This window comes from Vulpes vulpes, chromosome 6, assembly GCF_048418805.1.
Source record: "Vulpes vulpes isolate BD-2025 chromosome 6, VulVul3, whole genome shotgun sequence".
Taxonomy (NCBI): Eukaryota; Metazoa; Chordata; class Mammalia; order Carnivora; family Canidae; genus Vulpes; species Vulpes vulpes.
The window spans coordinates 129,326,308-129,343,147 of NC_132785.1; the positions used below are offsets into that span (position 1 = coordinate 129,326,308).

A 16,840-nucleotide genomic window follows, 5' to 3' on the forward strand; every position below is an offset into this window, starting at 1 on the left:
TGGTAGCAGGCCGAAACCCTAGTTTATTTCAGCATCAGCAACATCGTAGCCATCACAAAAATAAACTCTACCAAGGGCGACAGAAGTCTCTACAGCGAGGCTAAGGGCTCAGCCGCCAAGTGGCGAACATCAAGGGGTGCATGGCGGGCACTGCCCGGGCAATAAGTTAGGAAGCAGCGGGGCTGGTGGTGGTGGCAGGTGCGGGCTGGGGCCTCACTTCTGGGCAGGCACGAGGTCATCGATGGCCTGGCCCTGCTCCAGCCGCTGCTCCATCTCGATGAGCAGCTTCACGCCATCCACCACCATCTGTACCAGCTCCACCTCTGAGAAGCCCAGGCGGTCTGCGTTGGAGACATCAAAGACGCCACCCACCGCAGCTGTGTCCACACCACCTGGGGAGACAACCAGGTCAGCAAGGCGGGTGGGGGCCTGCTCCGGAGAGAAGACTGCCTACGGCCCGTCCCACTCACCTGTGCCTCGTTTCTGAAGCCGCAGCCGCTTGAGCACCTCCGGGAACTTCTCGTGCTTGCCCAGGTGGGGCAGCTTGATGTGCACACCTGCCCGCAGGCCTGTGCCCAGGTTGGATGGGCAGGTGAGGATGTAGCCCAGGTGAGGGTTCCACATGAATTCGTAATTCTTTGACTTGAAAAGTGTTTCAATCTGGAGGTTGACAAGAGAGGAGAGCCCTGGTTGAGAGGCCCCCTGGGGGGACCAGCTGGGACCCTTGGAGCGAGGGAAATTGGTGGGGACACCCACATCCCTGCCTGAGCTCTGGAGCTAGCCCTGCCCCCTCCCCGGCACCAAAGCCCACTTGTGCGAGCCCAGCTTGGGGCAGTCAGGCCTGACCTGGGTGAGGCCGTTGCAGAACCGAGTGAACACCTCCTTCATGTTGCCCCCTTTCTGCATGGAGATGACCCGCAGGTGGTCTTCCTCGTTGATCCACACCAGGAAGGTCTTATTGTCATTGTGCCTGGGGGAGGGGCACAGTCAGGCCGCCTCCTAGGACTATGGTCTCAGGATACATCCAGAAAAAAAGCTCTAGGGGGGCCTGAGACCCCAGAAACTCTCCAACTCCCTGAGGTGCTCAGTCCAGCTGTACCCAGATACTTGGGCTGCTGCCAGGACCCCAGAGCCATCCACACTTTGGAGGTATGCAGGGAGGCCAGGACCTGAGCTGTGCCCCAGCCTGCCAGTCATTTGCGGTGTGACCCAGGTGTGGGGGAGGGGGTCGGCGGCTCCAGTGAGGAGGTAAGGGGCAGGGAGACGCGTCATCTGGCGGCTGAAGCCGCCCTTCGCAGACCCTGGAGGCAGGAGGCTATAAGCCTCCCGCCGCCCCCAACCCCCACTAGGAAGCGTCTGCGTCACCCAGCACCTGGCAGTCCCCGCGGGGAAGGGGATGAGAAAGGAGACGGAAAACAAGAAGCTCCAGCTCCCAAGAGGAGAGTGGAGGAGAGAAGCCGACGCCACCCGCCGCCCACTTCTAAGATCCCGCGAGGCCTCGGCCTCCACTAGTTGGAGTCCCTTCACGTACCTGCGCCGTCAAGGTCACCTACGAGGAGGCCCTGGAGGCACCAACCTGTCCCAGGAGCGCGGCCCCTCCCTCTTCCTCCTTGGCGGCGGCGTGGGGGAGGGCCAAAGGGAGGAGGGAAGGGGACCCGCGGGCGGGGAAGGGGGCACACACCAGATGCCTCGGGCGTCCGGCCAGTCGCGGGCCATGCCCGAGGCCAGGAGCAGGGGCGACACGGGCTTATCGAAGAGGAAGTGGTCGTCGATGAGCTGCTGCTGCTCCGCCTCGGTCATGCTCTTGAGCGCGTAGTACCGGCCGGCCAGGTCGCCGTCCAGGCTCGACAGAGCTGCAGAGGGGCACGCTCAGGAGGGCACACGAGCCCCTGCCCCCAGGGCCCCCCGGCTCTGTGGGAACCCGGCCCAGGCCGCCACAGACACGGGGCTGGGCCTCCGTCCCCCCGGGAAACCGGACCCGGCGCGCAGATAAGAGCGTGGCAGCGGAGGCTCGGGTGACTGCGGTGACTGATAAACAAGCCGGATGGGGGGTGGGGGGCAACCGGCCGGCCCGACCCCTACCTTCCACGGCGAGCTTCTCGATGGCACGGCGCTCCCCGCGGCTGCAGTGCGGGGGGAGGCAGAAGCCGCGGATGCTGCGGCCCGTGCGCACCCGCGAGCTCAGCACATAGTTGGGGTCCAGGTCGTCGCCGCCCTGGGGGCGGGAGCGGAGGTGAGCGCCGGGGACCCCTACCCAGCCCGCCCCGCTACCCGGGGCCGCCCCGCACCTGCAGGTTGTCGGGGTTGAGGTCGGTCTTGTGCTCGTCGCTGGGCTTGTAGCCGCCGTGCCGGTCCTCGATGATGGGGTCAAAGAGCTCCTTGAACACGTCATAGGACTCTTCGTCGCCTGCCACGCAGCCCACGGTCATGATGTACGGGTGGCCTGGGGGGGGACACGGAATGGGGACAGTGATGTCACTGCCAGGCCTAAGCGAGCCCCTCAGGACCCCGCGGCTCCGCGCGGGAAGGGGGCGCCGAAACCCTGGCCTGAGAGAGGTTCTGGGGTTAGCCCTGGATCCTAACCCCAAAGGCTGTCTTACGGACCAGGGGGCCGCACCCAACCCCGGCCCCGGGCGCGCGTACCCGGGTTGTCCACGCCGGTCTGGATGACGTCGTCCAGCGTGAAGCCGCTCGGCGTGCTCTTGGCGCGCAGCTCCGCGTAGAGCTCGGGGGTCAGCACCTTGGCCATGTGGTTGTTGTGGCCGCTGAGGTCGGGGAACTCATCCTCGGCCGGGAAACGGAGCTTCAACGTGTTGTGGCTGTTGGAGAAGGGCATGGCGGCGGCGGCGGGCGGCGGGCGGCAGGCTGCGGGGAGACTGGGGGTCAGCCAGGACCCGCCGCGCCGGGCCCCCCGGGACCTGCGGGCCACCCAGGGCCTCGCCGCCCGGGCTCCTGGTCACCCTGGGACGCGGCCAAGGTCAGCAGGGGCCGCAGTGCGCGCGGGGCGTTCGCGCTCCGCCCAGGACCCCAACCCCAGGCCCAGCCAGCGCGCGCTCCAGGCGGCGAACCGTGGCGTGCAGGGCTCCGCGGCCTACAAGGCCCTTCCGTGAGCAGCGCCCCCGCCCCCGAGCACAGGCGGCCTCGGGTGGCACCACTCACCGGGTGGCCGGGCGGGGACGGGGCAGTCGGTCCGTCGGCAGCTCCGGGCGCGGCGCAGGCGAACAGCGGCGGCTCCGCGCTCCCGCGGCTCTTAAGGGGCGCGACGCGAGCCGCCCATTGGCCGCTATTTATATCCCATTCATTCCATTGGCCCGCGCTGCGGGGTGGTGCCGCCGCTTTGTCCGCCACCCGCGGCCCCCAGCAACCCCCCCAAGGCCGCCCACCTCTGCTGTCCCCTCGCCCGGACCCCGCGCAGCCCGCCTTCCCCGTCCGGCGCCTGCCCAGGACCCCGCTGCCGGAACCTCAGGCCCTTGGACGTCCTGGAAATTCCCTCCCACGCTGCGTCCGGGCGGGAAACTGAGGCAGGAGAGCCACCGGGCGCTTGAAGACGCTCGGGCTCCTCTGCATCCGGGCTCCGGCCTTCCCTGGTCCCGCCAGCCCCCACGGTGGTCGCGACGAGGGTGCAGGCGCGAGCGTCCCGGGCTCCCGCCGCAGGTACTCGCTCCTCCCCCACCCTGCCCCCGCCCGGTCGGAGCTGCACCGGCGCCGCCGACCTTCCTCAAGGTGCCCGCAGGCATCTCGCGGGCGATCTTGGTGCAGAGTGAAGGCACGCGGGAGGCGCAGTCTGGCGGGGGCCCAGCGGGGCGGCGCCCGCGGTGCCGTGACCTTGGGCAAGTCCCCCAGTTCTCGGGAACCCCAGCCAGAGACCCCCGGGGCCAGCCTTTCCTGGTAGATGAGCGAACACTGTGCCCTGGTAGGCCGCTGGGGAGTGCACAGTCTCAGAGTCTCCAGACCCCAGCCCTGGACGGGGGACAAGTTCATCTCATCACCCCACCCCCAAAGGCAGTCCCCAGAGACTCGGGAAAGACGGGAGGAAACACTAACAAACAACAAGCATATGTGTGATTTAGAAACAAAGAAAAATACCTCACTGAAAATCAGAATCCTCCAAATTAAAACAACAAGGACTGTACCTTCCTCCCCTCGCCCCAAGCACGCCCAGATGGCAAGACTGTGAAAGACTGACACCAGCCAGTGCTGGCTATGGGTTGGAATGTGGAGACGGCATTCACACACTCCCTGCAACTGTAAACTGCCACGTCCTTTTTGGAAAGTAATCTGGCAGTATCTATTAAAATTAAAAATGTTTGTACTCCATGACCCAGCAATCCCATTTCTAGGAATCCAGCCTGCACAAAGGACAGTCTCATTCCTCTTTGCAGATAGAAATGTGCAGTGGGAAAAGCAAAGGCACGAACGAACCTGGATAGAACTCGATGCCCATCACCTGGGGACTGACCAGGGCTAGGAAGGCGTGTACCCAGCGTGGGAGTATTACACAGCTTTTTTTTTTTTTAAGATTTTGTTTATTTATTCATGAGATACAGAGAGAGATAGAGACACAGGCAGAGGGAGAAGCAGGCTCCATGCAGGGAGCCCGACGCGGGACTTGATCCTGAGTCTCCAGGATCACACCCTGGGCTGAAGGCGGCGCTAAACCACTGAGCCACCCGGGCTGCCCTACACAGCTATTTTAAAAGTGAGTTAAAGGGGTGCCTGGGTGGCTCGGTGGTATTGTGTCTGCCGTTGGTTCAGGTTATGAACCCGAGGTCTTGGGATGGAGTCCCACATTGGGCTCCCCACAGGAAGCCTGCTTCTCCCTTTCACCTATGTCTGTCTCTTATGAATAAGTAAAATCTTTTTTTTTAAGATTTTATTTATTTATTTATGAGAGAGTGAGATAGAGGCAGAGGGAGAAGCAGGCTCCCTGCTCAATTCCGGGATCCCAGGTTTACACCCTGAGCCAAAGGCAGACACTCAACCACCGAGCCATCCAGGCGTCCCAATAAGATCTTTTAAAAACAATAAAAAAAATAAAATAAAAACAATAAAATAAAATAAAAAGAGACCACTAGTCCCTGAGCCACCAGCAAGGACTCAGCACCCTCCTCCTCACCCCCTTCACCTTTTGAAGCGATCTGTCTGCTCCCGTGAGGCCCTTTGCAGACCACTCCCACCAAGGAAAAGGGATCCTATCCTATGTCTGCTATCCAGAACCTCCAGCCTTCTGAACCCTTGGCTAATGCAAATAAAAGTGATGACCTGCTTCCTGCTGAGAATCATATACACGTAGAAATTCAACAGAGAGGAGTGTCTGGGCGGCTCAGGGCTTCAGCGGCTTCCTTTGGCCCCCCACAGGGAGCCTGCATCTCCCTCTGTCTATGTCTCTGCCTCTCTTCTCTTCTTTTCTCTTCTCTTCTCTTCTCTTCTCTTCTCTTCTCTTCTCTTCTCTTCTCTTCTCTCTCTCTCTCTCTCTCTCTCAGAGCCCCTCATGAATAAAATATTTTCAAAAGAAATTCAACAGAGAAATGGCAGAAAGACCCTTACTACTTTCAAGGCATCACTGATGATTACAATGAAAAGAAACTAGTGAAGGTGCTTAAGAAGAAAGCTGCCTACAATGGTGATGCAACTGAGCATCCGCAGTATGGGGAAGTCAGCTGCAGGATGACCAGCGCGAGAACATACGCCAGTTCCTCATAGAGACTGAACTAAGGACGACCAGCTGAAGTTGCATGGTTGTTGTTGTTTTTAATCTTTTTAAAAGTAATCTCAGCCCCCAATCTGAGGCTCAAAAGCCCGAGATCAAGAGTCGCATGCTCCACAGACTGAGCCAGCCAGGTGCCCCAGTTTCATGGGTTTTAACTGCTTTTCACTCACTGAAGCTTAAGTAAGGATTTCCTTGCAATGAGTAGAATTTCCCTTCCGTCCCTTGTCATAAGTTTAAAAATCTCATAGCTTGTACAGTGTAACCATTTGAGGTCTGCTTTCAACTTGGAGCAGTGTAATTCCATCGTTCAATAGAAGGAAAAGAGAAAAGCGCCCGGGTGGCTCAGTCTGGCTAAGCCTCTGACTCTTGATTTTGGCTCAGGTCATGATCTCAAGGTCATGGGATTGAGCTCCAAGACAGACTCTGAGCCCTCTGGGTGGAGTCAGCTTGAGATTCTCTCTCCCTCTCCCTCTGCCTTTCAGGCTCATGCTGTCTCTCTAAATAAGTAAATAAAAGCTTTCTTTAAAAAAAAGGGGGGGGGGTCGCCTGGGTGGCTCAGTAGTTGAGAATCTGCCTTTGACTCCTGGTGTGATCTTGGAGACCCAGAATCGAGTCCCACATCGGGCTCCCTGCATGGAGCCTGCTCCTCCCTCTGCCTGTGTCTCTACCTCTCTCCCTCTGTGTCTCTCATGAAAAAATAAAATCTTTAAAATAAAAAGGAATGGAAAGAGAAGAAATAAAACGGTGAATTGGAGCTTGTGTGTCAACGTCCACCATTGTTCTGTGACTAAAGCAAGAAAAAGGGGGAGAAGAGCTTAGCTGTGTGTCTGTTCCACAGAATCAGAATCCCTGCACAGGGAGCTCCGTGGACAGCAAGGTGAACATCACGCTGCTGCCAGAAGGCTGGCCATGAGCAAGCAGCCACGTGAACGGGAAGGAAATACTGTCGGGCTCTGGAAGGAGGTGGGTGCTGCTGGGGTGGGGGCAGGGCAGAGGCAGAGCCCCAGAGGAATTCCAGGGTCTTCCATGCCTCTGAGGAATGGGCACTGGAGCAAAGACCCAAAGGACAAGCAAGTCCCTTCACCTCTGCCGGTGTGCACATCAAAGGGTGCTGACCACACACGGGACTCCTGCCTCTTCTCTCGCTCACCTTGGCGTGCTTTGACCTGCTTTCAGTCAGCGTTTTCTTAGGCACATAAAACAAACCAAGAAGACAAAAAGGCCAATGGCCCAGGCTGCCCAGACAGCAGGTGTCCCTTAAGACTGGAATTCCTGTATTCTGCCCCCCCCTGCAGCCCCTTCCTCCGGTTTTAGAAATAATCTGCAGTTGCCCTCTCCACCTCCCCACCCCCAAAAGCCTGATGGGCTCAAGTTTCTGTTTCTGGATATCTGGAGGCCAACGTGGCTTTCAGACATGGGGGTGGGCACTCAGGGCTTCCTCTTTGTCCTCAGTCTCTGCAGCTTCTCAGAAGAACCACCCCCACTCCACCCTCAGGCCACCAAGGTCCGGCTACCCTCTCCCTCCCGAGCAAGGCCCAAGCTGGAGAGGGAGGTCCAGGGGCTTGGGGCTGGCTTGCTCAAGGTTGAGCCCTGGGGATACTCCCGCTGGAGGCTCCAGCAGTCCTCAGCATTCTGACATGGGTGTTTTATCCATTTTGCAAATAAGCAAAGAAAAATCAGAAGGTGAGTGACAGAAGAGATAGGTCAGAGGTCCAGCAATCCCTCAGTGGGCCTGGAGTGCCTGGCCCTGGGCTAACTTAATTTAGGGCCTATGGCGGGGACCCTGGGGGAGGCCCAGCCTCAGCTGGACTAGACTGACAGCATGGATGGTCAACAGCTGTGTTGGGAGGAGGGGAAGAGATCTTCAAGACCTTTACACCCAAATGTCGGGGCAGCCCCTACAAGGCAGGGACTGCTGGGGAGCCTGGGTGGTCCCAGAGCAGAGGAGCAAGGACGGTCCAGCCTCCATCTGAGCGAGAACATCGCCCTAGTGACCGAGCCCTTGTCTGTGGACCCTCCATTCTCCCCAGGGCCCAAGAAGCCGGTTTGGCGGCGTCTGGGCAAGAAGCTGGATGACGTCACCCAGATAGTTTATGGTCCAGGTTCCTCAGAAATCACACCTGGTTGCACATTAACCAGCTGTCCCTGGAGGGGGAGGGGCGCTTCCGTGGAGTCCCCAGGTTTGCATTAGGGCACTCAGCCTGCCCAGCAGCGATCCAGCTTTGGGCCCGGAGAGATAGGCCAGGTGGGAGGGCCAAGCAGGAGACCACAGGTCATTGTCAGAGCCTGTGCTCAGAAGACAGGCAGGGTGTGGGGCGCCGGGCTGGCTCAGTGGGTAGAGCATGCAACTCTGGATATCAGGGTTTGACTTTGAGCCGCACGTTGTATGTAGAGATTACTCAAAAGGAAAATATTTTAAAAAAAGGAAGGCAGTCAGGGTAGACATTGCTTCCTCCTGGTACCCTGTCCCTGAGCTCTGAAGAACCCAAAGGGGAAGCTGGTTGGGGTTAGGAGAGGGGTGACAGCTGCTTTGGGGTTATAGAGCTCTATAGGGTAGGAGGCTGGGGCTAGTCAGAGAGGGGAGGGCTTCAGGTCACCTGATCCCTGCCAGGAGCAGCCTCCCCCACTGGGCATCTTCAGCTTCTCCCTTTCCCCTAGGGTGACTCTGACCTTTTCTCCAGGGTCTTTTTCCTGCCTGTTGTCACCTTTATTCAAACCTACCTTTGGCTCTGGGAAGTCAGATTTACCGGCTTTTTTTTTTTTAATTTTTTTTAAAATTTTGTTTATTTATGATAGGCACACAGTGAGAGAGAGAGAAGCAGAGACATAGGCAGAGGGAGAAGCAGGCTCCATGCACCGGGAGCCCGACGTGGGATTCGATCCCGGGCCTCCAGGATCGCGCCCCGGGCCAAAGGCAGGCGCCAAACCGCTGCGCCACCCAGGGATCCCAGATTTACCGGCTTTAAATCCCAGTCCCACTCTGGCCCCATTGGCTATGTGCCCTTAAGCAACTACCTAACCTCTGAGTCCCTTTTCCCATCTGTAAAGTGATCCCCCCAACCCCCACCTTTCCATCTGGTTGTGGAGAGGGTTTAATGCCTTGACACTTAGCTGAGCTTATGTAGAATCAGTTCTTCTTAGGAGAGCCCCAATATAAAAACTCTGCTCTGGGCAAGGTGCCCACCTGACCTGGTGGGTAATCAGCTGGAGCTTGAGGATGCAGGCTGAGGGCTGGGACAGGCTCAGATGGAGCAGATGGGCAACTCTAGGCAGGCCGCCTGGAGGAGGGGGCACTGCAGGAGCCGGCCAGCCAGCTAGGGACGGAGAGGCAACTGGGAAGGAAGTTGGGACCACAGGAAATCACTACCGAGTCGCCAAGTCCTAATTTAGGCTCTGAGCAGGCGCCCCACCCCAGCTCCACACTGCAGCGGAAAGGCTGGGGAAGAGGAACCCCCAGAAGTAGAAAGTTGAAATCTCCCAGGGGGAGCAGCTAGGGGGTGACTCAGGAAGGTGCATCCGGCAGATCGCCTGGAAGGGGGGGCTGGCAAGCCAGAGGTGGGGCTGGCTTGTCTCCCTGTCGAGGGCAAGGGCAGCGCGGCCAGGAGAAGCCACGCAGGCAGCTGGTGGCCAGCGCGCTGGCCCCACTGAGGATGGGGGCCCCGGAGCCCCTTGCCTGTTCACATCCCCATCCCCGGGGGAAGGCTCCGCACCCCGGCCACGGCAGAGGCGGGGGCCCGGCCGCAGGGGACGGAGAGATCGGGCCCCAGGGCAGGCCGCAGCGCAGGCCTGGGGTGTGCCCGGGGGCAGGCCCGCCGCGGAGCAGCCGGCTCCGAGTCCCCGCCCCCCCTCCCCCCGCCGGCCTCAGCCACCCGGCGGGAGCCCGGCCCCGCCCTGCCCCGCGGCGGGGGAGGTCGCGCTCCGGAATCCCCCCGGGGCCCCGCCTGGCGTGACCGCACGGCCACCGCCCGGCCCTGGGGCGCCCGCAGCAGCCCGGCCGGGCGGACGCGCGAGCCCGTCCACGCCGGGAAGCCGCAGCGGCCGGGCCCGGCGGGAGGGGCCGGCTGGAGGGGCCGCCCGCGGGTCCCGGCATTCCGCGCGCGGGGCGGGGCGCTGACGTCATCGGCGGGCGCCGGGCCGCGGCCGGAAGTGCGGAGCCACGTGCGGAGCGTCGGGGAGCGGAGGCCGCCGCGGGTGGCGGGTGAGAACTCCGCGCGGGTCCCTCCCCGCGCCGGGCCGGCGCACGCCCGTCTCTCCGGGGTCCCTCAGCTGCCCTGCAGCCCCTGCCGCGCGTCCCCCGGAAGCCCGCCCGCGGGGAGGGTGGGAAGGGGTCCGCACGGCGGTGACAGCACAGCCCCGGGCCGCGGCCCGCTGTGCCGGCCCCTCCTCCCGCCTATGGGAGCCCGTGTCCTGAGAAGCGGTGACAGGGTCTGGCCCTCCCCTCGGAGCCCGTCCTGTGCCGGGGCCCCGCGTCAGCCCCTCCACCTGTGACCTGGGCCGGCCTGTCGTGCCGTCAGTCCAGGGCGCTGCCGCGGACCGAGCCCCCCCCCCCCGCCCCGCCCCGCCCCGCCCGCCCGCCGCCTGGGCTCTGGGGCTCCCCGCCCTCGGCCCAGATTGCAGGTGAGCTTTACGTGCTCAAGCCCACACGCTTGCCCCCAGGCCCCAGGCACCTGCCAGCCAGCAACACCATGAGCTTCGTGGCGTACGAGGAGCTGATCAAAGAGGGTGACACGGCCATCCTGTCACTGGGCCATGGTGCAATGGTAGCCGTGCGTGTGCAGCGCGGGGCACAGACCCAGACCCGACACGGCGTCCTGCGGCACTCAGTAGACCTCATCGGCCGCCCCTTCGGCTCCAAGGTGACCTGCGGTCGAGGCGGCTGGGTTTACGTGCTGCACCCCACGCCTGAGCTCTGGACGCTGAACCTGCCACACCGCACTCAGATCCTCTACTCCACCGACATTGCTCTGCTCACCATGATGCTGGAGCTTCGGCCTGGTTCTGTGGTCTGTGAATCCGGTGAGTTCTTTGAGCTGCCTCCATTCCGATCCTGAAAAATTGGCGTGATCGTGGAGGTCAGACCCAACGTCAGACAGCGTCCAGCCTGCCCTTCCAGAGCACGGGCTCAGCTTCTGTTGTACCAGAACAGGGCGGGCTGACGGCAGGGACTGAGGAGCAAGGGAAGTAGCTAAGAGGCTGGTAATGGAACCCGAATGAGAGTTGATGGTTCCGGATCAGGGATTCCGCTCGGAGGGGTTGCTGTTCAGTGAGAGTCCTGCCTGCCTTGCTGGGGCAGAGCCCGAGTGGCACTCGGCTCAGGCCGAGGTGCTGACTGCCAGTCCCTATCGCTGTGCTGACGGAAGGCAGAGTGCCGGGCCTAGCAGTCCCTGACCACCCAGGCCCTGGGCTGGCAAACTCCTCCCTTCCTGGAGGGAGGCCGGGGCTGCCCCAAGGTGCTCACTGCAGTTAGGGAACTTGCCTCAAGCTCATCCTCAGCCAGTACCACTGCCACTGAGCCCGGGGCCTGAGGTCGTTCCTGTCCCTTGCACATGGTGCTGGGGCCACCTGGGATGGACACTGAAGCATACAGCCCGGCCAGCCATAGCCCAGGCCCAGAGGCACCCGGATTTCCAGCATGCTCCTCGTCGGATGCGCATCTGGGCTTCACAGTCATGATGGGTCCCCAGCACCACCACTTCCAGCTTCCTGAGGACTTGAGGCCATCCTGTTCCCCTCCAGGTGGACAGCTGGATGGTTCCTGTTGCCCAGCCAAACACTGAAATGGGAAGAGTCAGATGCAGAACTGAGCTGTGGATCAGAGCGTGATCAGAAGCTGGGCAGAGGCCAGCTGCTCAGCCACAGGGCCCATGGGGTGCCACTGGCGGATGGACAGCATCTGTGCAGTGGGCATGCTCCTGGGCTCTGCTGTGCCAGCTCCCCTTCTGGGAACTATGGGTACAGCCATGAACAAGACAGGCCAGGCTTCTGCTTCCCTGAGCAGATAGTAAGCTCAGTGCCACCGTTTCAGTGCTGTTGAAGCTGTGAGGCTTGTAAAAACAGGGCTGCGTGTTTGAGGGTGATTCCCAGGGGTCCATCCAGCTAGGCTGGTCAGGGAAGGCCTGTGACAAGGGGACATTCAGCTGGGAATGATGAGAAGGAGGCAATACCAACAGCCAAGGGAGGGTGTCACCCCAAGGGCAGGCCATGCAAAGGCCCTAAGTGAGGGCCCAGCAGGGAGGTGAGTGTGGCAGGAGCCAGCAGTGAGGTGAGGAGAATCGGGCACAGCTCAGAGGGCCCTCGGGGTCTGACTCTGCTTTGTGTGGGGAGGAGAAAGCATGGGCTGACGGAGGTGAAGAGAATCCCTCTACTGTGCTTGAGGCTGGATTAAGGGTGGCCTGCCTGGTGGTGAGCACAAAGTCAGGAGGGAGGGCCCAGGCAGCCAGGTGGCAGGGTGGGGGGAGGGGGGGACACATGAGTTACTAGTGGGTTGCATGTGGGACGGAGAGGGGAGTTGAGGGTGCCTTCATGGTGTCTGGCTGAGCCGTGGGTGTCCTCCACTGGACCCAGGAGAGCTTGGCTGGCTGGGAGGGGTTTGGGATTGGAGCAGATCCAATCCAGCTTTGCCCTCCTTCACGCAGAGCCAGAGTGCTGGTCGGCTGTTGAGGGGAGGTGGTGCGTGTGCACCAGCCACTAGGTAGGAGTCTGGAGCAAAGGAACATGGCATTCATTGGGGGAGCGTTCATCAAGGCTGGCACCTGAAACCCCCGGGGCAAGAGGAGGTCATGGCAGGGGCAGGGACACGGCCAGGCACTGCCAGATAGGCAGTCAAGCAGAGGGGCAGCTGAAGGCAGCTGAGGAGTGGCCAGTGCAGTTGGAAGAGAACCAGGGGACGATGACGTGGCAGACTGGAGCCATATGGCAAGCTGGTTGCCGTGCCATGGTGCCATGAGGCCAGGCGGAGCCAGGGCAGGGCTGCACTCCCTGTGGTGGAGGCAGGTGAGAGGCAAGGAGATGGACCCACCTGGGTGGGCCAGGAGCTTGAGGGAGGAGGGCCGCGGGACCAGCCAGCAGGTGGAGGGTGTGGGGCAAGCCCATGCAGCCCCATCTGTTCTGTCTAGACCCTGTAGGGTCTCTGGCCTCCAGGTCTGGGCAGTAGGGTTTGTTTCTGTGCTGGGATTGGGCAGGGCTGCCACTCTCACCCCCGGACCCACAGCAGCCTCGGGAAATAAATCCCTGCTCCCATCCCCACGTGGCCCCGGTGCGGACCCAGCTAACCAGACCCCGGGCAGCTGTGGGAGTGATGCCCACTAGTAACCAGTATCGTCTGACCCTGGGGGCCCCGTGTGGATCTTTTCAGGGTGAGGGTGGAGGTGTTTCTTGAGTGTCCCCAGCAGTCCCGCCTGACATCCGTCCTGTCCCGCCAGGCACTGGCAGCGGCTCCGTGTCCCACGCCATCATCCGCACCATCGCGCCCACAGGCCACCTGCACACAGTGGAGTTCCACCAGCAGCGGGCAGAGAAGGCTCGGGAGGAGTTCCAGGAGCATCGAGTGGGCCGCTGGGTGACCGTGCGCAACCAGGACGTGTGCCGCAGCGGCTTTGGCGTGAGCCACGTGGCAGATGCTGTTTTCCTGGACATCCCGTCTCCTTGGGAGGCCGTGGGCCATGCCTGGGACGCCCTCAAGGTTGAAGGTACAGTGAGGGTGCGGCTGTGGCTGAGCTCCTGGGCTTGGCTTTGGGTGCGGGTCATCCAAAGCCCAGAGAGGTCAGAAACCACCAGGCCACGCAGCATGGCCAGGCCAGGGCCTCCTTGCACCTGAAATCAGGGTGGGTCGGGCTGGAGCCAGGAGGAGTAAGGTCTGAGACAAAGTGGCTCCAGCTGAGCGCCTGCACCTTGGCCTACCCCGCTCCCACCCGGAGGTGGGAAATGTCTGAGTTCCCTGGGGAATGTGGCGACTCCACCTCAGTGAGGTGTGGGACCCAGGCTATGGGGCACTTTAGAGGTCAGGGCATTTCAGAGGTCGGGGGGTCAGCCCCTGAACCCAACCCTTGCCAGCAGTCTCCCTTCCCCCCAGCCACAAGCCAGCGCACCGGCCCCTTTTAGGGAAGATGCTGGATGCGGAGGCGGGAAGGAGGCGGGAAGGTTGGCTCTGAGCCAGGGAGGCGCTGGTGAGGCCCTAGGTTTTTCCCTTTTCTGGAGAAGGAGCCAGAGCAGGCAGCCAGGGCCCCTTCCCTCCTCCCTGCTGAGCTCTGCAGCCAGAGGGAGGGAGCCCAGGGTGCCCCAGGGGAAGGGCCTCCCCTCCAAAAGACAGGTGCCAAGGCACGGCTCCCTGTGGGTCCCACGCCGTGTTCCTGGGCTCGGCCATGATAGCCTGGGGCCCCAGCCTCCCCACACCCCTCCCTACACCTCCCCACACCCCTCCCCACACCTCCACACCTTCCAGCTTTGTCCCAGTCCCACGGATGTCAGGCCCAGGTGGTCACACTCCCCGGCCCCCTGCCAAGGTTCCTTCCCGGGGGAGCCACACCATCTGCCGCCCCCAGCCCCCAGGCTCCTCCAAGCCCCTCCTTCGGGCTCTCCCTGGGTCTGCTGGTTCTGGCCCCAGAGGTTCCCGTCTTCTGTGGGCTCACCCGCCTGCTCTGTGAGCCTGACCTCCATGAAGTGTGGTTCCCAGGTTTTGGCCCTCACTGGTGGGGCCTGTTTTCCTAGGAGTACACAGGGGGTCAGGTCCCTTCCTGGGGACCACCCTGCTCGTGCCACCTGCAAGCCCACGCCTTCCTCAAGACCTGTCTGGGGCTCAGTGTCCCCTGGTGTGGCAGGGGTGACCAGGTCTCTGGGGCATTCCAGGACTTACCCCGCCACGTCCTTCCCCTGCCTCGGCTTCCCCACACCCTGCCAGGACAGGCACGTGGGCTGGACAGAGGCCAGGCTGAGGGACACTGCGGGTGGGCCCTGGTGGGAGGTGGCAGGAAGGGGCTGTCAGCTCCCGCCCGCACCCTGTCATCCTTGGCCGTCAGGCTCTGCTCAGAGTAGGCGCCTCCTGTTCCCAGAGCAGGTGACAGCCTCTAATTTCCTGTGACAGCCGCAGCCCCCACCGCTGCTGTGCGGTATGGTTAGAGCTGCTCTGGGCACAGTGCTTGGGCGGCTGCCGGGCCAAGGCTCCACCCTGACCCCCACCTGGTTGTTCGTCCCTGTAGAAGTGGAAGATGGCAATACCTGCCCAAGGCCAGCTGAAATCGGGGTAGCGGGCTTGGCCTGAGTGGTCCCTTCCACGTGGCTCAAGGAGAGCTCCTGTCCCTCCAGCCCCTGCCCTCTCCTCCACCCTGGGGTCCGGCTCTATGTGCCTGAGGGCATGGCCAGCCTCCAAGAACTTGGCCGGCACCCCCAGCCCCACCGCAGTTTTTACCCATGCCTGTCTCCCCGGGGGGACTGGAGGGGGCCTCGCCTCCCCGCTGCAATCCCCAGCCCTCAGCCTGGCTCCTGCACCCTCCTGCCCTCTGACCCCATGTCTGGCTCCCCACAGGTGGGCGCTTCTGCTCCTTCTCGCCGTGCATCGAGCAAGTCCAACGCACGTGCCAGGCGCTGGCAGCCCGAGGCTTCTCAGAACTGAGCACCCTGGAGGTGCTGCCCCAGGTGTACAACGTGCGTACCGTCAGCCTGCCTGCACCCGACTTGGGAGCCAGCCTGGGCCCCGAGGCCAGCCCTGACGCCAGCCCCTTCCGCAGCGGCACGCCCATGAAGGAGGCTGTGGGCCACACTGGCTACCTGACCTTTGCCACCAAGACCCCGGGCTAGGAGGCCTCCCGCCAGGAGCCCCTGGGGCGGGAGCGGGAGCGATGTGGAGCGGGGCCAGGGAGATGCGGCCCAGCCAGAGGCCGCCTTATATGGTCAGCGGACTCCCGCCTGGGCCTGTGTTTAGAAATGCGAGGGGCGGGCCCAGGGGGCCGGCCATGGCAGAGGAACCCGGCCAGCCAGCTCCAGCCCCTCCGGTCCCCAGGGAGGAACGCCTCCTGCCCGACTCCCTGCTGGGCTCAGCGTCTGTTCTGCTGGTTGTTGCCACACACGGTCTGGTCTCCGCTGTTGCAAGCTCTTCTGCCTGTTGAATTGAGGGGTGTAGGTGGTGGGGCCCAGGTCTGACGCCTTCCCAGGTGGCCCCAAACTGGCAGGGAGGTGGGGAAGCAAGGACTCAGACGGGGAGGACCAGGGGCCTGATGGAGTTCCCACTTAGTCTCAGGGGGCGGGCCCTGGCCCCCCTGCCCCTGAGAGCCAGTGCTGCCTGGCTGGCCAGCAGCTAGGGGAAGTGCTCTTGCTGTGTGGCCTCAGGCCTGACCCACCCTGTTAGGGGCCATACAGGCCAAGGGGGAGTGTCCTGCATCCCCTCCTATCAGAGTTGGGCCCAGGGCAGCCCTGCCCATCTGCCTCGCTTTTGCCCCTGGGAAGTGCCTTCCGTGGCCCTGGTCCAGCCACAGCCCCTGGCATCTCAGTGAGAACATAGCGTCACATAGCCAGGACCCTGAGGGGGACAGTGAAGTGCTTCCAGTGACTCGGCCAATCCCTTTCAGAGCTCTTTGAACCCCGGATGTTCAAACAGCCCCAGAGCTACTTGGGTGCGCCTGCCTCTCACAGGAGCCCTGGGGTCATGAGGGTGCATCCAGGACGGAGGGCAGCTGCTCTAGGGCTGGGGACAGATGCCGCTTGTCCCGTCCTGGTCCCCAGCTGGGCGCTGAGTGGCTGGCATCCCTGCCTGCTGCAACTCCTGAAGGGCCTGAGTGTCTGTCTTTGGCCTCACCTGTCCTCGAGAGCCTTGGTTTTCCCACGTTTGGACAAGAGCCCCAGGGGACTGTGCTGGCACAGGGCTGGCTCCTGACCATGCCTGGCGGAGAAATAAACACTCTGCCGTGCTAACTGGTCTCTGTGGTGCCCCTCAAGCCAGTCTTGTTCCCAACAACAGTGTCCAGGCTGGACCTTCCCACACAGCCCTGGCCCCTGCTTCCTGTCCCTGTCCCAGGGGCTCTGGACTCCAGGATAATAGCCTGGGACATGGTGGACAAAGGGGCAAGTGTGTGGCCACCCCACTCAGCTGCAGAAAGGGCCACTTGTCCTAGTGGGGGAGGAGGAGGGTCTGCGTGCATG

The 16,840-nt window shown here is 62.2% G+C and overlaps 2 protein-coding genes across 2 annotated transcripts; one reads left to right on the forward strand and one right to left on the reverse strand.

Moving 5' to 3' along the window:
* On the reverse strand, positions 1-3,586 carry CKB (creatine kinase B). Its single transcript, XM_026012651.2, has 8 exons — positions 3,160-3,586; positions 2,644-2,865; positions 2,289-2,443; positions 2,083-2,215; positions 1,682-1,853; positions 847-970; positions 471-660; positions 1-392 (listed from the first exon to the last, which is right to left on the reverse strand). The coding sequence occupies exons 2-8, from the start codon at positions 2,834-2,836 to the stop codon at positions 214-216; spliced, it is 1,146 nt and encodes a 381-aa protein (XP_025868436.1). The 5' UTR covers positions 2,837-2,865; positions 3,160-3,586; the 3' UTR covers positions 1-213.
* Positions 3,587-9,791: 6,205 nt separating this feature from the next.
* Positions 9,792-16,612, forward strand: TRMT61A (tRNA methyltransferase 61A). Its single transcript, XM_072762399.1, has 4 exons — positions 9,792-9,908; positions 10,367-10,726; positions 13,132-13,398; positions 15,231-16,612. The coding sequence occupies exons 2-4, from the start codon at positions 10,396-10,398 to the stop codon at positions 15,500-15,502; spliced, it is 870 nt and encodes a 289-aa protein (XP_072618500.1). The 5' UTR covers positions 9,792-9,908; positions 10,367-10,395; the 3' UTR covers positions 15,503-16,612.
* The last annotated feature ends 228 nt before the right edge of the window (positions 16,613-16,840 follow it).